The sequence below is a fragment of the Topomyia yanbarensis genome, chromosome 2 (genome assembly GCF_030247195.1).
Source record: "Topomyia yanbarensis strain Yona2022 chromosome 2, ASM3024719v1, whole genome shotgun sequence".
Lineage (NCBI taxonomy): Eukaryota > Metazoa > Arthropoda > Insecta > Diptera > Culicidae > Topomyia > Topomyia yanbarensis.
This window is the reverse complement of record NC_080671.1, coordinates 116,813,649-116,827,373: the sequence shown is the minus strand read 5'-3', so window position 1 is coordinate 116,827,373 and position 13,725 is coordinate 116,813,649. Positions and strand designations below refer to the sequence as shown.

The 13,725-nt window shown below is 38.7% G+C and overlaps 2 protein-coding genes across 2 annotated transcripts; one reads left to right on the top strand and one right to left on the bottom strand.

The window, feature by feature from the left end:
- Positions 1 to 1,095: 1,095 nt before the first annotated feature.
- LOC131679288 (peptidyl-prolyl cis-trans isomerase E) lies at positions 1,096 to 2,264 on the top strand. The gene is made up of 3 exons (XM_058959992.1): positions 1,096 to 1,796; positions 1,854 to 2,026; positions 2,087 to 2,264. The coding sequence occupies exons 1-3, from the start codon at positions 1,212 to 1,214 to the stop codon at positions 2,232 to 2,234; spliced, it is 906 nt and encodes a 301-aa protein (XP_058815975.1). The 5' UTR covers positions 1,096 to 1,211; the 3' UTR covers positions 2,235 to 2,264.
- An 8-nt stretch (positions 2,265 to 2,272) lies between these two features.
- On the bottom strand, positions 2,273 to 8,972 carry LOC131679287 (coiled-coil and C2 domain-containing protein 2A-like). The gene is made up of 6 exons (XM_058959991.1): positions 7,775 to 8,972; positions 4,534 to 5,989; positions 4,179 to 4,471; positions 3,235 to 3,696; positions 2,686 to 3,173; positions 2,273 to 2,607 (listed from the first exon to the last, which is right to left on the bottom strand). The coding sequence occupies exons 1-6, from the start codon at positions 8,900 to 8,902 to the stop codon at positions 2,304 to 2,306; spliced, it is 4,131 nt and encodes a 1,376-aa protein (XP_058815974.1). The 5' UTR covers positions 8,903 to 8,972; the 3' UTR covers positions 2,273 to 2,303.
- Between the last annotated feature and the right edge of the window lie 4,753 nt (positions 8,973 to 13,725).

The following is a 13,725-nucleotide window of genomic DNA, read 5'->3' as shown; positions in this document are numbered from 1 at the left end:
AACCACCCCCCTTTTTCACTCCAAAAGTCTATTTTACATTGAAATTTACTGTAAAAACGTTAAAGTTTATTGTTTTTGTATTGTAGCATAGCACTAAAACTTACTGTAAATTATTGTAAAATTACTGTACTGTCACAGTGAAAATCATGGTTTTGTTACTGTACATTTCTATTCGGGTGAGGACCCAAGCCCTGAGGGAGTGTTTTGGACCGTGAATAAAAGGTGGAGCTAGTGTTCTGGGGAAATTTCCCGATCGATATTTTTTTGGGGAATTCCCTCATAATATTATGTCTGTTAGTCTGTGATAAAACTTTTAAATTAATCAAGAATAATCAAAATAAAAGTTTTATTTTTAACCTAAGAGTATAAGATTTATTTTTTTTTGCTAAGAGTTAAAAACTCTTATTTTTACCAATATTTTTTCTGTGTGTGTGTGTGAAAAGTACATCAATATCATAATAAATACCATTGACTAAAATTTGCAAATGAATTACACGTGAATGTCACTTCGTTTTACATATAGATTTAATTGGCAGCAGAATCGGTTAAATCAATTGTTTTACATGCACTACATGTTTTTCATGCGACATTTGGAAAGTTCATACTTTACAACTCAATAGCAATGCAATCAACATTCAATGTAAAAATATGTCATATTCACGTGGAATTGGTTTGATAATAATTTGAAAGACCACATGTAATACATCTAAATGAATTTCCATGTGAAATTGAAAGGAAAATTACTTGTTTTGCATTTTAATATGAAACGAACATGAAAGTGATGTTTAATTTCTGATGATTTCATCGTGAAAATTAATTAATACAAAAAACTGGTCCTACATTCAACAAAAAATCGAACAAAGTGAATCAGTGTAGGACGTTTGTTAAGGGTTTCAGCGTGAAAAAAAACACTTTTTTTGGGATTTTTTTAAAATTTGGGTGAAGTGAATTGATTAAAACCTAGGCGAAAACCGTTTTTCATCTAGTGAATAAATTGGCCAATTCAAATAAATCTTGAAAGTTGGCAACGCTGCACAATATGCTTAAAATTAAGAAGGTATTCCGCACAATGTAACACCATCTTAGTTTTGTTTATTTTGTTTTAATGTTTGTAATTTGGTAATTAAATTTTGTTGTTTCAATCTGGGACGTTTTATTTCTTGTTCGTGTTGAAAGCGATTCCAAGTCACTTGCTGAATTAAAAGTGGCCAATGGCTAATGATAAACGGACTGTGTACGTGGGTGGCTTATCGGATGAGGTAACCGAAAAGTTAATAAACGATGCCTTTATTCCGTTTGGCGATCTGGTCGACATTCAGATGCCGGTTGATTACGAATCACAGAAGCACCGCGGATTTGCGTTTATTGAGTTCGAGAGTGCCGAAGATGCTGCCGCCGCCGTAGACAACATGAACGATTCAGAACTGTGCGGTCGAACGATACGGGTGAACGTGGCGAAACCACAGCGGATTAAGGAGGGCAGCAACAAGCCGGTTTGGGCGGAGGATGCCTGGTTGCAGCAGCATGCTGGTGCAACGCTACAGAATCAAGAGAACGGGGAGGATGGCGCGACTGAAGACACACAGCCGAAGGAAGCGAAAGCACCGGAAGAGAAAAAACGAAATCCGCAGGTGTACTTCGATATTCGAATAGGCAGCAATGACGTGGGAAGGATTATAATGTCCCTCAGGGCAGATATTGTGCCGAAGACGGCGGAAAATTTTCGAGCACTGTGTACTGGTGAGCAAGGTTTTGGCTATAAGGGGTCTACGTTTCATAGGATTATTCCGGAGTTTGTGAGTTTTTTGTGTTCTAATTGTGCATCTAATATAAATGCATTTTTTTTCTTTTAGATGTGCCAAGGTGGGGATTTTACTGCAAACAATGGTACTGGCGGAAAATCTATATACGGGAAAAAGTTTGCCGATGAAAACTTTATTTTGAAACACACTGGGTTTGGAGTACTGTCGATGGCTAATTCCGGTCCTAATACGAATGGTTCCCAGTTTTTCATATGCACAGAAAAGTAAGTTTAGATGCCACATATGTATTATTCACACCGTCAATTTTAACGGTATATTTTTAGAACCGATTGGCTAGATAGTAAACACGTTGTGTTCGGAAACGTGATCAGTGGAGCAGATGTAGTTCGCAAAATGGAAAGATGTGGCTCGAAAGCAGGAAAAGTTAACCAAAAAGTAATGATTGTCGCTTGTGGGGAACTCAAAGGCTGAATGTAATAAATTTTACCTTTTTGTCGTTAATGTGTGTATTCAATTAATGGCTAAAGATATTTTTTGTTTTCAAATCTTAATCGACAGTGAGATTAAAAATATCCATACCGAGTAGATATTGTTAGGGTAATCTTTTATGTAGACTCCTAGCGCAAATTCCACCTTGTTTTCGGAATTAAGATGAATGCCTGTGCTTTTGATTTGGGCCACTATTGAGGAAAGGTTTGTGTACGGCAAATTAATCGGAAATCCGTTGATTTTGTAGGATGAAAACAGCTGACTGAATAGTTCCAGATTGTGATTCGCATTTGTTTCCAGACAAGTGTCCGACTCAAAGCTGGGAAGGGCGTATGCAAGTTGGTCACTAATATAGCTGAAATAAGAACATAGTTATTGTGTATTATTTTCTTTTGCTATGGCATATGCTATATTGGTAATTTTATCAACTAACCGGTTCCAGATGGTTTTACGGTGCGTTCTCCAAATTGCGATCTTCTTAACAATCTTTTTTTCAATGGTTTTTTGCAAATCGCGTACATTTAGTGCATTTTTGTACACGTAAATTCCATCGTGAATACAACCGGTGGGAGCTTCATGAGATCGGTTGAATAGCGGTCTCCAGTAGGCTGATTTGTTCACATCTAGCTGCGTCAGGAATACTCGGTTCTCTTTCTGAATATTTCCCCACACGTTGTCCTGATTGACAATGTAGTAAATTCTACTCAAAGGACAGTACGTGTCGGAACTGGAGTATTTTTTACCGCTGGTAGGATCGACAATGTAGAAATCGTTGTTCTCACGTATAAGGACAAAAGTACTATCGCCTGTTAGAAGACTGTGTCCTAAGATAAGATATACATCGTACTCCAAAAAAATGTAAAAACAAGACAATAAAACACCTAAATCCTTCGGTGAAGCGCACATCATATTCATGATTTCCTGAAAACAAAAAGCATGGTTTCATAAATATTGTCTATCATTGGAACAGATTAAACATTACTCGGTTAGTTGCCCAAATTCCGCCAAGTTGCGAACATGCGTCCGTGTTGTAATGAACAGGAATTAGGGAAACATATCGCCTTATCATTCGCTCCACGTTTTCATCGATCACAAAGGGAACGTTGATTGGACCAAGCAGTCTTGTAACGCAGACCCTTTTGCCACTAAGCAACGTTGCTAGCGGTAGCATCGCCCTCGTTGGAAACTCACTGCGGTACTCCTCGAACCAATGGTAAACACGTGCCATAGTCTGCTGCAGCTCCACACACTCCAGTCCGTTGGTTTCAAACTTGGAAATCTCCACATTCGGTTCCAGACTTATAAACAAGGAGATGTGAGCTAACTCTCGCATATCCGGCAGATTAGATCCGGTTAGCATCGAGGTGTATTCAGGTGATTCGTCGTTGCTGCGCGTGTATCCGAACAGAAGCAGTGGGGTTTTGATTTCGAACGTTCCCTCAATCTAGGGCGGAAAGATACAAGGATATATAAAATACGGGTGAGGAATTGAATAGTTATCAGTGTAAGAGTATATTTTGAATACTATCGAGGGCCTCTGCTGGTGGAACAAAAGGTTCCACAAATTATTCAAAATCTTTAAAATTAATCAAAGCGCGTCAGAGTTCTTCGAAACAGTTTAACCTGTCTGGTAAGGAATGTATGTAACCTAGAAACTTCACTTTTTATATTTTTATTAGTTAGGGAATACGGAATAAAAATAATGTAATAATCCTCGGAATAAACGGACTTGAATCGCATTTCAATAGAACTTGCTCTATTATCAGGAAGTTTTATAAATTAAACCCCATCGAAAAAAAAATATGGTTGGCTCACAATTAGTTACGCCAGAGCCACATCAGAAGAGTTCTCAGAATTGCGCTTGTTGAGAAATGTCCATATCAATCGTTAACAATGGCATGATCAATGAAAACTGCCCTCGCTTACCCTCTGGTTCAGATAGATCGTACTGATCGGAATCCTGAGCTGCCCGAGCCATTTACTGGAGATTCTCTGATAAACCTCCGTTGGTCTTGCACGATCATCTTCGAGCAAATCTTCCATAAACTCGTCGTACAGATCGATGTTCAAAAACCTTCGAATCTGCTCGCTGGTAGCATCCAACGGAATTGACAGTTGCTCGTTCCACGTGGGATTCGTTCCGTCCGCAGTTGAAGTGCGCAGAATTTTATCCTTGATTGAAATCGTGATGTATGGTCGCACGTTCGACGTTCGGATTGCTGAAAGTGTAAACAGCTTCGTAAATAAATTACAATTCACTTATACCGTTATTCTAGCATACAAAACTTGTTCGACGAGAGGTTACTATTTCTTCGTCCAGCTGAAGAAACATGATGATCATCTGATCTCATTGGAATTCCGAATGCCCGTACAACGGTGACCACAATTTTGAACTGATTCACATCGGATATTCGGATCGAAGCTCTGCTCATGGGTGAACGTCTTGAGGGCTTCAACGGTCTCCTGGGACCAAAAATTTCAAAGAACGCTAAACTCAGTGAACCAAAGGTCGGAATCTGATCACCAATCAGTAGGTTATCGTCAATTTTATCCTGATTAAGTACGTTGCAATGGTTAGTGATCGTATCGTAGACCTTCTTGAGGTACTTTTTCCCTCGATGCCTCTGCAGATCGATAGGGTCCGTGCCCAAGACTTCATCAATTATCTTTATTTCGTCGGGAACTTCAACCTCCCGCTCGATTTGTGGTATGAACTTGATATTTTTATATTTCAGATTGTTATGAAATCTTTGGCACAACATGTTCAATCGTTCATTGCCGTTGATTTCTTCCTCCGAACAAAATGCCAAAAGATCTTCGTTGAACATGAAATGATCGTCTTTTTCCGGGAGGTCTTCTTTCTCATCATCCAAATTATTACCGACCTTTCGTTTTTCCAATGCTTTCACTAGTTCTTCTGCGTCGGAATCCTTCGGATTAAGGGCCTGTTCGTCGAACCATTTGTCGATCAGCTCTTTGGAAAGATGAGCCCGCTTTGGAATATTTTTTCTTCTCGAAGGACTTGAAGCACTGGATTCTAGTCGTTCTAACCACCCTACTTTCAATTCAATTTTACCGCTCCGGTATTCGTTCAATCTACTTGGCTTTCTTGAGGAAAATTCATACGGTACGTAATCTTCATATTCAAATAGTTGGTTAGAGTTTGGTAGCGGTATGGAAGCGTCCATCAGTTTGGTTTTGATATTCAGGCGATTTTTTTCGTACAATTCTATTTTCATTTTTTCTGGAACTTTGGTGGTCAACTTGACCGAAAAAGAGGTATTGAAGTCCACTAAAAATCCACTTTGAAAGTGGTGAGCTTTAGTGGATGCGACATGATTATCATCAATGTAGAATTTAACCTTAAACCGTACTTCCTTGTTTAGATGTATTTCATTGTGGCTTTCGGAATCCTTTTGAAGTACCAAATCAACTTTAGGTTCGCCAGGAGTGCGAAACGATTCGATGAACGACTTTTTAAACTCATGCTTGATGCGATTCAAATCGGGTTTTTTCGGCTTGTTTACAGCTATTACTTCACCTTCGTCGAGGTTTTGCTCCAGTTCGCGTAGGTACGTTTTGTAGTCCTGTTTGTCTTTGACATAAAGCTGCTGTTCTTCCTCTAGCGTTTCTTCGAGCTCTGCGATAAACCGCTCATTCCACTGTGTGTTATCATCGTCCTGATTAACCTCCTCGCTGGTAATGGTCATTGTGTAACCGTGGTCGGATTTTTTGTCCTGGTGGAAGAAATCAATATATCAGTAGAAGTCAGGGAGCATTGAAGCATGTTTCTACGAGCTATTGTTAATGCACAAGTGTTTTTTAATTTTATTTTGAGTTTATTTTTGATACAAACTCCCACGCGATCGAACACGTTAAAAAAAAGTCGCTCGAATCCTTCGCGATCATCCTCGCACGCCTACGCACGATATCTCATACATATTAAAACTTCCTGGTTATTGGGTGAACTTTTTAGCACTTACAAATTTAGAAACGCGGTCTCCAGCGCCAACCCACAAATCCCTATGTTAACGCGATCATGAATCAGTCACGCTGGGAAATCACAACCTTCGGTCCTAGCAACCTAAATACAGGCTTTCAGTTGGGCCAGTCTTATAAAAAAGAAAGAAAATTACGCTCATGTACGCTATACAATATTGTCGCGCTTATAATAAAATCTTACATTGCGGGCGTCTGAAAGGCGCATCAAATATAGCCGCAGTTGATCCGCAAGCAGATTTCAGTGGAGTTTTATTTTTCTGCCAGCTGTGTGCTTTTCGAAAGCTTCAAGGAAAAAGCTGCCTATAAATTGAGCTTTCATATAATCGCATATCGAGCGATTATCCTGCAAGGCACAATACAACTAAAAAGCGGTCCAGTTAAAAAACAACCAACCTACGAATCCACGACTGTATAGCAAATATTTGTTTGTAAATTTTTGCCATAAGTCCATCTGAAAACGTTACTTTTTTATTTATTTTTTTATATATCGGATAGTTTCCGAGTTATCATCAGTGATTCGAAAAAGTTCAATTTTATAAATTTCGAAGGTTCAAAAGTTAATAACTTGGAAAAATTCATATTCAGCCAAAACAAAAAATGCGTGTCAATTATTTTTAACTAAATAATGCAAGAAGGAATTACAATTTTGGTTGTTAATCTGAGGTGGAATGATCCACATGCAAGTGTAACAGAGAGTAACTTTGGAAAAAACCTGTACATTCTGTATTATATTTGAGTATATCCTTAATATCTGTTAGAGTGACAAGCAAAAAAACCCACCGGGCCATAACTAAGTCGATTCCTAGTCCCACCAGGAGTGTGCGCTCCGAATTTGCACCAAATCGGACCTACGTTTTTGAGGGTACTATGGTATTTTTCGATAATTCACATGGAGAAAGCACACTAACTTGCGTTTTCACCACTAGGCGGCACTAGTTTATCGCTGAAAATAAGATAGATAATTTGATTGCCTACAACTTTGTCAAAGACTGCATATCCATTCAACTTTTAATGAAGTGATGTCTGAATTAGATTCTAATGGGGCCTAACAGCACATGGTGGAGAGCCAATAGTCGATTGCCATGAAGTTTTATTTTTGGCCAAATAAATTCAACTGAATAGTTTCTCCACATGGAGCACGCCAACTAACTAACAGCGGAGAGAGATATAAATTAGGTGTCTTCTATAAAGTTGTAGAACAAAACTTGTTCCAGTTATTCTAGAGAACATCTTCGTATTTTATCTCTCTTTAAAAATTAAATTTGGCGCCCTTTATTCGGTGAAAAAAGGAACCAAATTTTTCTAGTCCAAAGATGACTCATCATGTGCCAGAATTTTTTGGTCGCTGGTTGTATTTTCCAGTGTTCAACTGTAACGATAATACTTCCAAACACACTATTCAAAAAATGCAATCGCATCACTATTGTGCAATTCTGGGTGTTACATTTTTACTAAAACTTTTCAACTAACCAATCCGCTTGGTACGAAATAAATGCTTAAGAAATGTTATTCAAACTTACCTTAAGTTCCTTCCAAATTTCCACAATCTGCTTTTCAAGCTGTCGCTCAGCTTTCGCTTCTTTGTAAAACAGTTTACGCAGGTCTCTCCGCTGAATTAGAAATGACAGTCCTCTCTCACCACCATTGTCTGCCTTGCATCTTATTTTGTCCAATTCCCCCTGTAAAGTGCTGGCCATTTGTAGTTTTCTGATCTTGTAATACTGTTTGTAGGCTTGCTCCAATTTCAGCCTCATTTTCACAATTTCCCCAAACGAGGGATGATCCTCGAATTGAAGTTTCCCAATCAGCACCTTTACGGTTCTTTCCACGGGCAGCTGTTCTCTCGCTAGCCACATCGGAATCGGTTCCACGTAGTATGGATTGAATTTCTTTCCACAAATGCCTTTGACTCGTTTTTCCGTCACAAAGGTTTGCAATTGAACCAAATCTCCACTGGCATCGAACCATTCTTCCTGTTCTTCCTCAATAAATCGATTTATCAAGCGCGCTTCATTCGCTTTGTCAAGGACTGGCTTCGGTGGGGCTGGGATGGGATTCTCGCTTCCATTGCCATCGGAACTGGTCGTTACTTGTTCGAGGATCCCTCGTACATTGGATATAGTTTTGGCTGGCACGAACAACAGTGTGTCGTCATCAAATGTTAACTTTTTCAACCGATAGCGTTCGAGCACAGGATCTTCGTCGGTTTGAATGTAGGAAGACGCCAGATGTGCAGGTGATTCGTGTTCATTAGATGCCGATTGGATCGAGGGTGATTTCTCATGCGTGACGGACTCGTGCTCTGTGCCTAAAGCTCCGTGGAAAAATCTTTCCTGTGCATCGTAGAACACTTCCTGGATGGAATCAATGAAAAATAGAATCTCCCGGTCGTAGTCATCTACTTTAGTGGCATCTGCATCGATTTTCAGTCGTTCCAGTGAATCTTTTATTTCCTGTTCCTCTCGGATGAAGTCGGGATTTAACTTGGGTTTAGGTTTTCCTACCGTAGCTGGTTCTGGCTCCTGTGCAGCTGTTGGTATTGCAACGGGTTGCGCCAGCCTGGCAGCTTTCGATGGTATTGAGTGGCGTTTCCGCTGTCGTCCACGTGAACGACGTTTGCGTGGAGATTTTAGTTTCCGATCACTCATTTCCACTCTTTTTCCAGCTCGCTTTTTGAGACGAATGAATGACTTTTTGTTATTCGTTGTAATGCTTGTAATTATATTGACATTTGTTATGATGTTTGGCGTTGATTTGGAATTTGTTTGCGTTGGGTCGTGGTTGCGTAGCAACGGTGGCTAATGGAAGGAGGAATAGCTTGTTAAACTGAATGACACGTGTGTTAAGTAGTCACAAGCAAGACTCACGAATAGATAAAGTTCCCTTTAAATAGTGCTGACTTAGGTGATTGTGCTCATATTTTGATCATACATGGTCCACTCCACATTCTTTCGAGCATGAATTCGTCAAACGAAGAGGTTTATAGTCCTTGAACGTTCATGAAGCATGTGAAGCGAATGAATTGATTACCAGGGTCGATTGCAGATTGACCGGATCGGTACATGATGCACGGAAAAAAATTGTTCCCAAAATCGTGAATAAAGTGCCATGAATTCTGGAACAATCACGTTATGAAAACAGGACCATGAACAAAAATCATGGGTTTTATAATTATGTTCAATTTCCCTTCAGTAACGCCCGCATAACGTTTATTTTAGTGGAAATATTTGTTTTGTGAACTTCACAACATTATGAATATTATTCATATATCTAAAGTCAACACTCATGAAGTTTTTCATAGATATAGAAACCTGAGTTCACAAAATCAAAATATTCTGGATATTTTCTCGTGAACTATTTCACAAATTTCGGAATTTTATTCATGAATCCATTCAATCCTCATGAATTAATTCATGATCTCTAATATATTAGTCACGATCCAATATCTGTGCTCGTGAAATAGTTCACAAAATCATCACAAATTGATCATGTATTCGTGAACTGGTTCATGATTCCTGATATATTATTAACGATCCAATATCCGTGCTCGTGAAATAGTTCTCGAAATCATGCAATATTATTCACGTATTCGTGAACTTGTTCATGATTCCTAATACATTGGTCATGATCCAATATTCGTGCTCGAGAAATAGTTTACGAAATCATAAAATATTATTCATGCATTCGTGAACTGGTATCATGATACCTAGTATAATAGTCACAACTTACCATTCGTTTTTGTGAAATAGTTTACGAAATCTTAAAATATTATTCATGTGTTCGTGAACTGGTTCATGATTCCTAGTACATGACTTACAATCTATTTTGCGTGCTGGTGATGTTTAGTAGATATCCCTAATCATTTACAATTTCATGCAACATGATAATGAAATTTTCACGTGAACTGTTTCACAAAATTTGGAGTATTATTCGAGGAATCAATTTTGTTCCATGCACTTTTTCATGAAATGCTCAGCTGCTAGCGACCAGTAATAACTACGAGCTTTAGATTTAGATAAGTACGAGCTTTAGATTTATGAGGACCTCGAACATCGTTATTCATTTGATAAGGTTCATTGTGATGTCTGGACAAAAAAACCTGTTTTAATCCACCTAGCGGTGCAATTGTGCCTTTCTCAATCATAGACACGAGAATGTTTGCGTTGTTTATATTCATTAAAAGCTTTCAAATGCATATATTACATTTTATTATTGTACATGACGTGACAAATAAACAAGAAAAGAAATCATTATTCGAGTTCTAAAATTTTGTAAAAGAAAAAACAGCCACAGTAATATTGAACTGAAAAAAGGTGCGAAATCGGTCCCAAAAAGTCGATTTTTATAAAAAAAAATTCGTTATAACAAAAAATCTCGACGTTTAATGCATTTCAAAGATGTTTGGCATCAAAAATACGAATTCGATTTCTGAAATTTCATGGGGTCCCCCCCTTTGAAAAAAAAAATTGAGTTCCGGCTTATATGGGAATATGGGACGGTTCAGTCTATATTTCCGGAACCATATAAGCGATCCGTGCGAAATTTTATAGAATCTGTGGGGATAATATAGCTATCATTTGGGACTGAGTTTGTGAAAATCGGCCCAACCATTTCCGAGAAACTGATATGAGTTTGCTAGTTTTGAAAAATGGCCGCTTTTCCCGGGCACTTCCGGAACCGTCTATGGTGGTCAATGTATTCAACGAAAGTTTGTTTGGCTGTCGGTGACGTAGAACTGCAAATTTAAGTTGTTTGAGGGACATTTTAGCGAAATTTTTACCTTTTTGCTTTTATCGGAGTATCGGTTTGAATCACAATTTGCTATGTGATCGCACGCCACAACCCGTAACTCCGGAATCGGAAGTCGGTTCGGGATACAATTTAATAGCCATTTACGGGGACGCAACATCTTTCATTTAAGACTAAGTTTGGTTGATTCGGTCTAGCCATCTCCGAGAAACCGATGTGACTGTTATTCTGAATTTGGATACTTCCGCCGGGGCTTCCAGAGCCGATGATGGTGGCCAATGTGGCCAAAGAGACTTTGAATGGATGTTAGTGACTTAATACTACAAAACGAAGCAGTTGTGGTCATATTTTGGAAAAAATTTCACCTCTATGCATTCATTGCAGAATTTATTAAAATCGACATAATCTGCGGGATCGTGCTCACCACCCTGTAATTCAGGAACCGGAAGTCGGATCCATCACAAATTCAATAGCAGCCTATGGGAACGTTGTATCTTTCATTTCCTCCGGGCCTCCGTTAAAAATTCAGTTTTCAGAGCAATTGCAATACCTTTCTATTGAGAAAGGCAAAACGTCGAATACGTTATTGACTCTGGTGAAGTTAACAGTGCATTCAGCTTTTTCGAAGTATGGATTTGAGATCATCCATGGTGTCACCAACTTTATTACTAAACAGTTCGGTAGCCAAATCTACACGCATTTTTTCATTCTGAAAATGTATATGACGATCCAAAGAACGTCCACTAAAACTGTGCCGACATGTGTTTTGTAAATCATTTAGCTTTTTGAAAAACTTCCATTCAATATCACCTTGATCCGTCTTAAATACCTGTTTCACACCGAGCGTGTTGCGCACTAGTTTAACCATATGGTAAACATCCATTATAATAGCAATGGGATCATCGGTATCTGGATGATTAAAAAAAGTTTTAAAAGTCTTACCATATTTCAAGCACGCTCCAAGTCTATTCACGGTAGCCAGATTCGTAGTAGTTCCATCAAAAGTAAATGCTATAACAGTAACCCCGATATCTGATAGATACGAAATAACATTTTCTATTAAAGATGCCTTCTGATCTGTATTGAGAGAATTAGTTAAGAAATAGGAAACGGGCAATTTCCAAGCCTCAGCGACACCATTGACCATGAACACAAGAGCTTCTTTGGCCATTGGCAAATCTTCTGCATTGTCTTCAATATATCCACCAAACTCAACTGTGCCGCTGAATCGCTTTCTGATATCGTCCCACTCCACCTGTCGGCGTATGGCAATCTCGTCCATCATCAGAGTTAACAAAAAGCGTTTTCCTTGCTCTAAGGATGCCTTTGCTTTAATTTGCAGAACAGACATTGTTTCGGCGGTAAGTCCAGGATCACCTTCAATGGCTGAGTACCATCTAATGATAGATCTATGACTCGGGATTCTGTTTCCCAATGCCTGTCGAACATACTCATATGCACGCGGTGAATAAAAGTAAAGAGTTATTGCGAAAGTTTTTAATGAGCTGCTGTACCGCTGACCTTTTCTTGAAGACTTCAAATTTTGTCTCTCAGCAAGCTCTCCGTTCCATCAATGGTCTGCGAAACATATTTGAGATTGCATACTAGTAAAAAATAAAACCCATTAATCTTACCGAATGCACATGCTTGGCAGCATCCTCGGTAAGCATGTGTTTATCTCGTGCTTGGTCTACAAGATCTTCCAAACAAGCAATTCGCTGTTTGGAGACGACGATTAGTTTGTTGTAATGCCCGCAATCTTATTTTCTGGCTCGCATTGGACCTCCTATAAACTTGCAGAGCTTCATCGGTTGATATTTCGCGAAACTTCTCAACATCTCCTACATACGCACGTCTGGACCTACAAGAAAGATTTTAAAAAAGATAGCTATTATGAAACAAGCATACCTTTTATTTGAGCTACACGTCGAAGTGTTCAATACTACATCAACTTGAGAATCGTCATACACGAATTCGAGGTATTCCCTAGAAGATGGCACAAAATAAGTCAAACTTTTGGTTTGTTTGATCAACATAAACTTACGTTTCAGAGATCGCGTTTTTTTAATTGTTGGAATGGTTGATTTATCAATCATTAGTTTTTTCCGATAACCTTGAATTCCTCTGGCCGGAAATGTTTGCAGCAAATCCTAGCAAACTTTACCTCTTCTTTTGATATCTTTTGACCGGTAAAAATTTCGATGGATCTTGCCCAAGCAATGCAAATTTAGGGGTTGGGCGTAGCGTAGTTGGTAAATCGATTGCCTTGTACGCAGCGCACCTGAGTTCGAGTCCCGACCCCGCACATAGGGTTGGAAATTTTTCATAAGAGATTTTTCTAACCCGAAGAGGCGAATGACCTTAAGGTTAAAACCTCTATAATCGAAATAAAAAAAAAATGCAAATTTCATCATCTTTTGGGAATCTAACACAAAAATCTGATGAGCGCATGTTTGTTTGAGTCTTTTTAATGGAAAGGATTTTACTTGCCTATGACTGGACACACCACCTGATTCAACCGCTTCAAACAACTTTTCACTGCATTCTTTTATAAAGCACGGCATTTGAAAAAAATCTCAAAGAAAAATTAAAAACAAACAAAACGCGTCTTTAAAATTTGTTGAAATCACGGCTGATAAAAAGACGACTCAGTGTTCGTTCTTGTTTACGTTTTGCCAGTGTTGACAGCCTAACGATTTTACCACCTGAGCAACAATTAAAC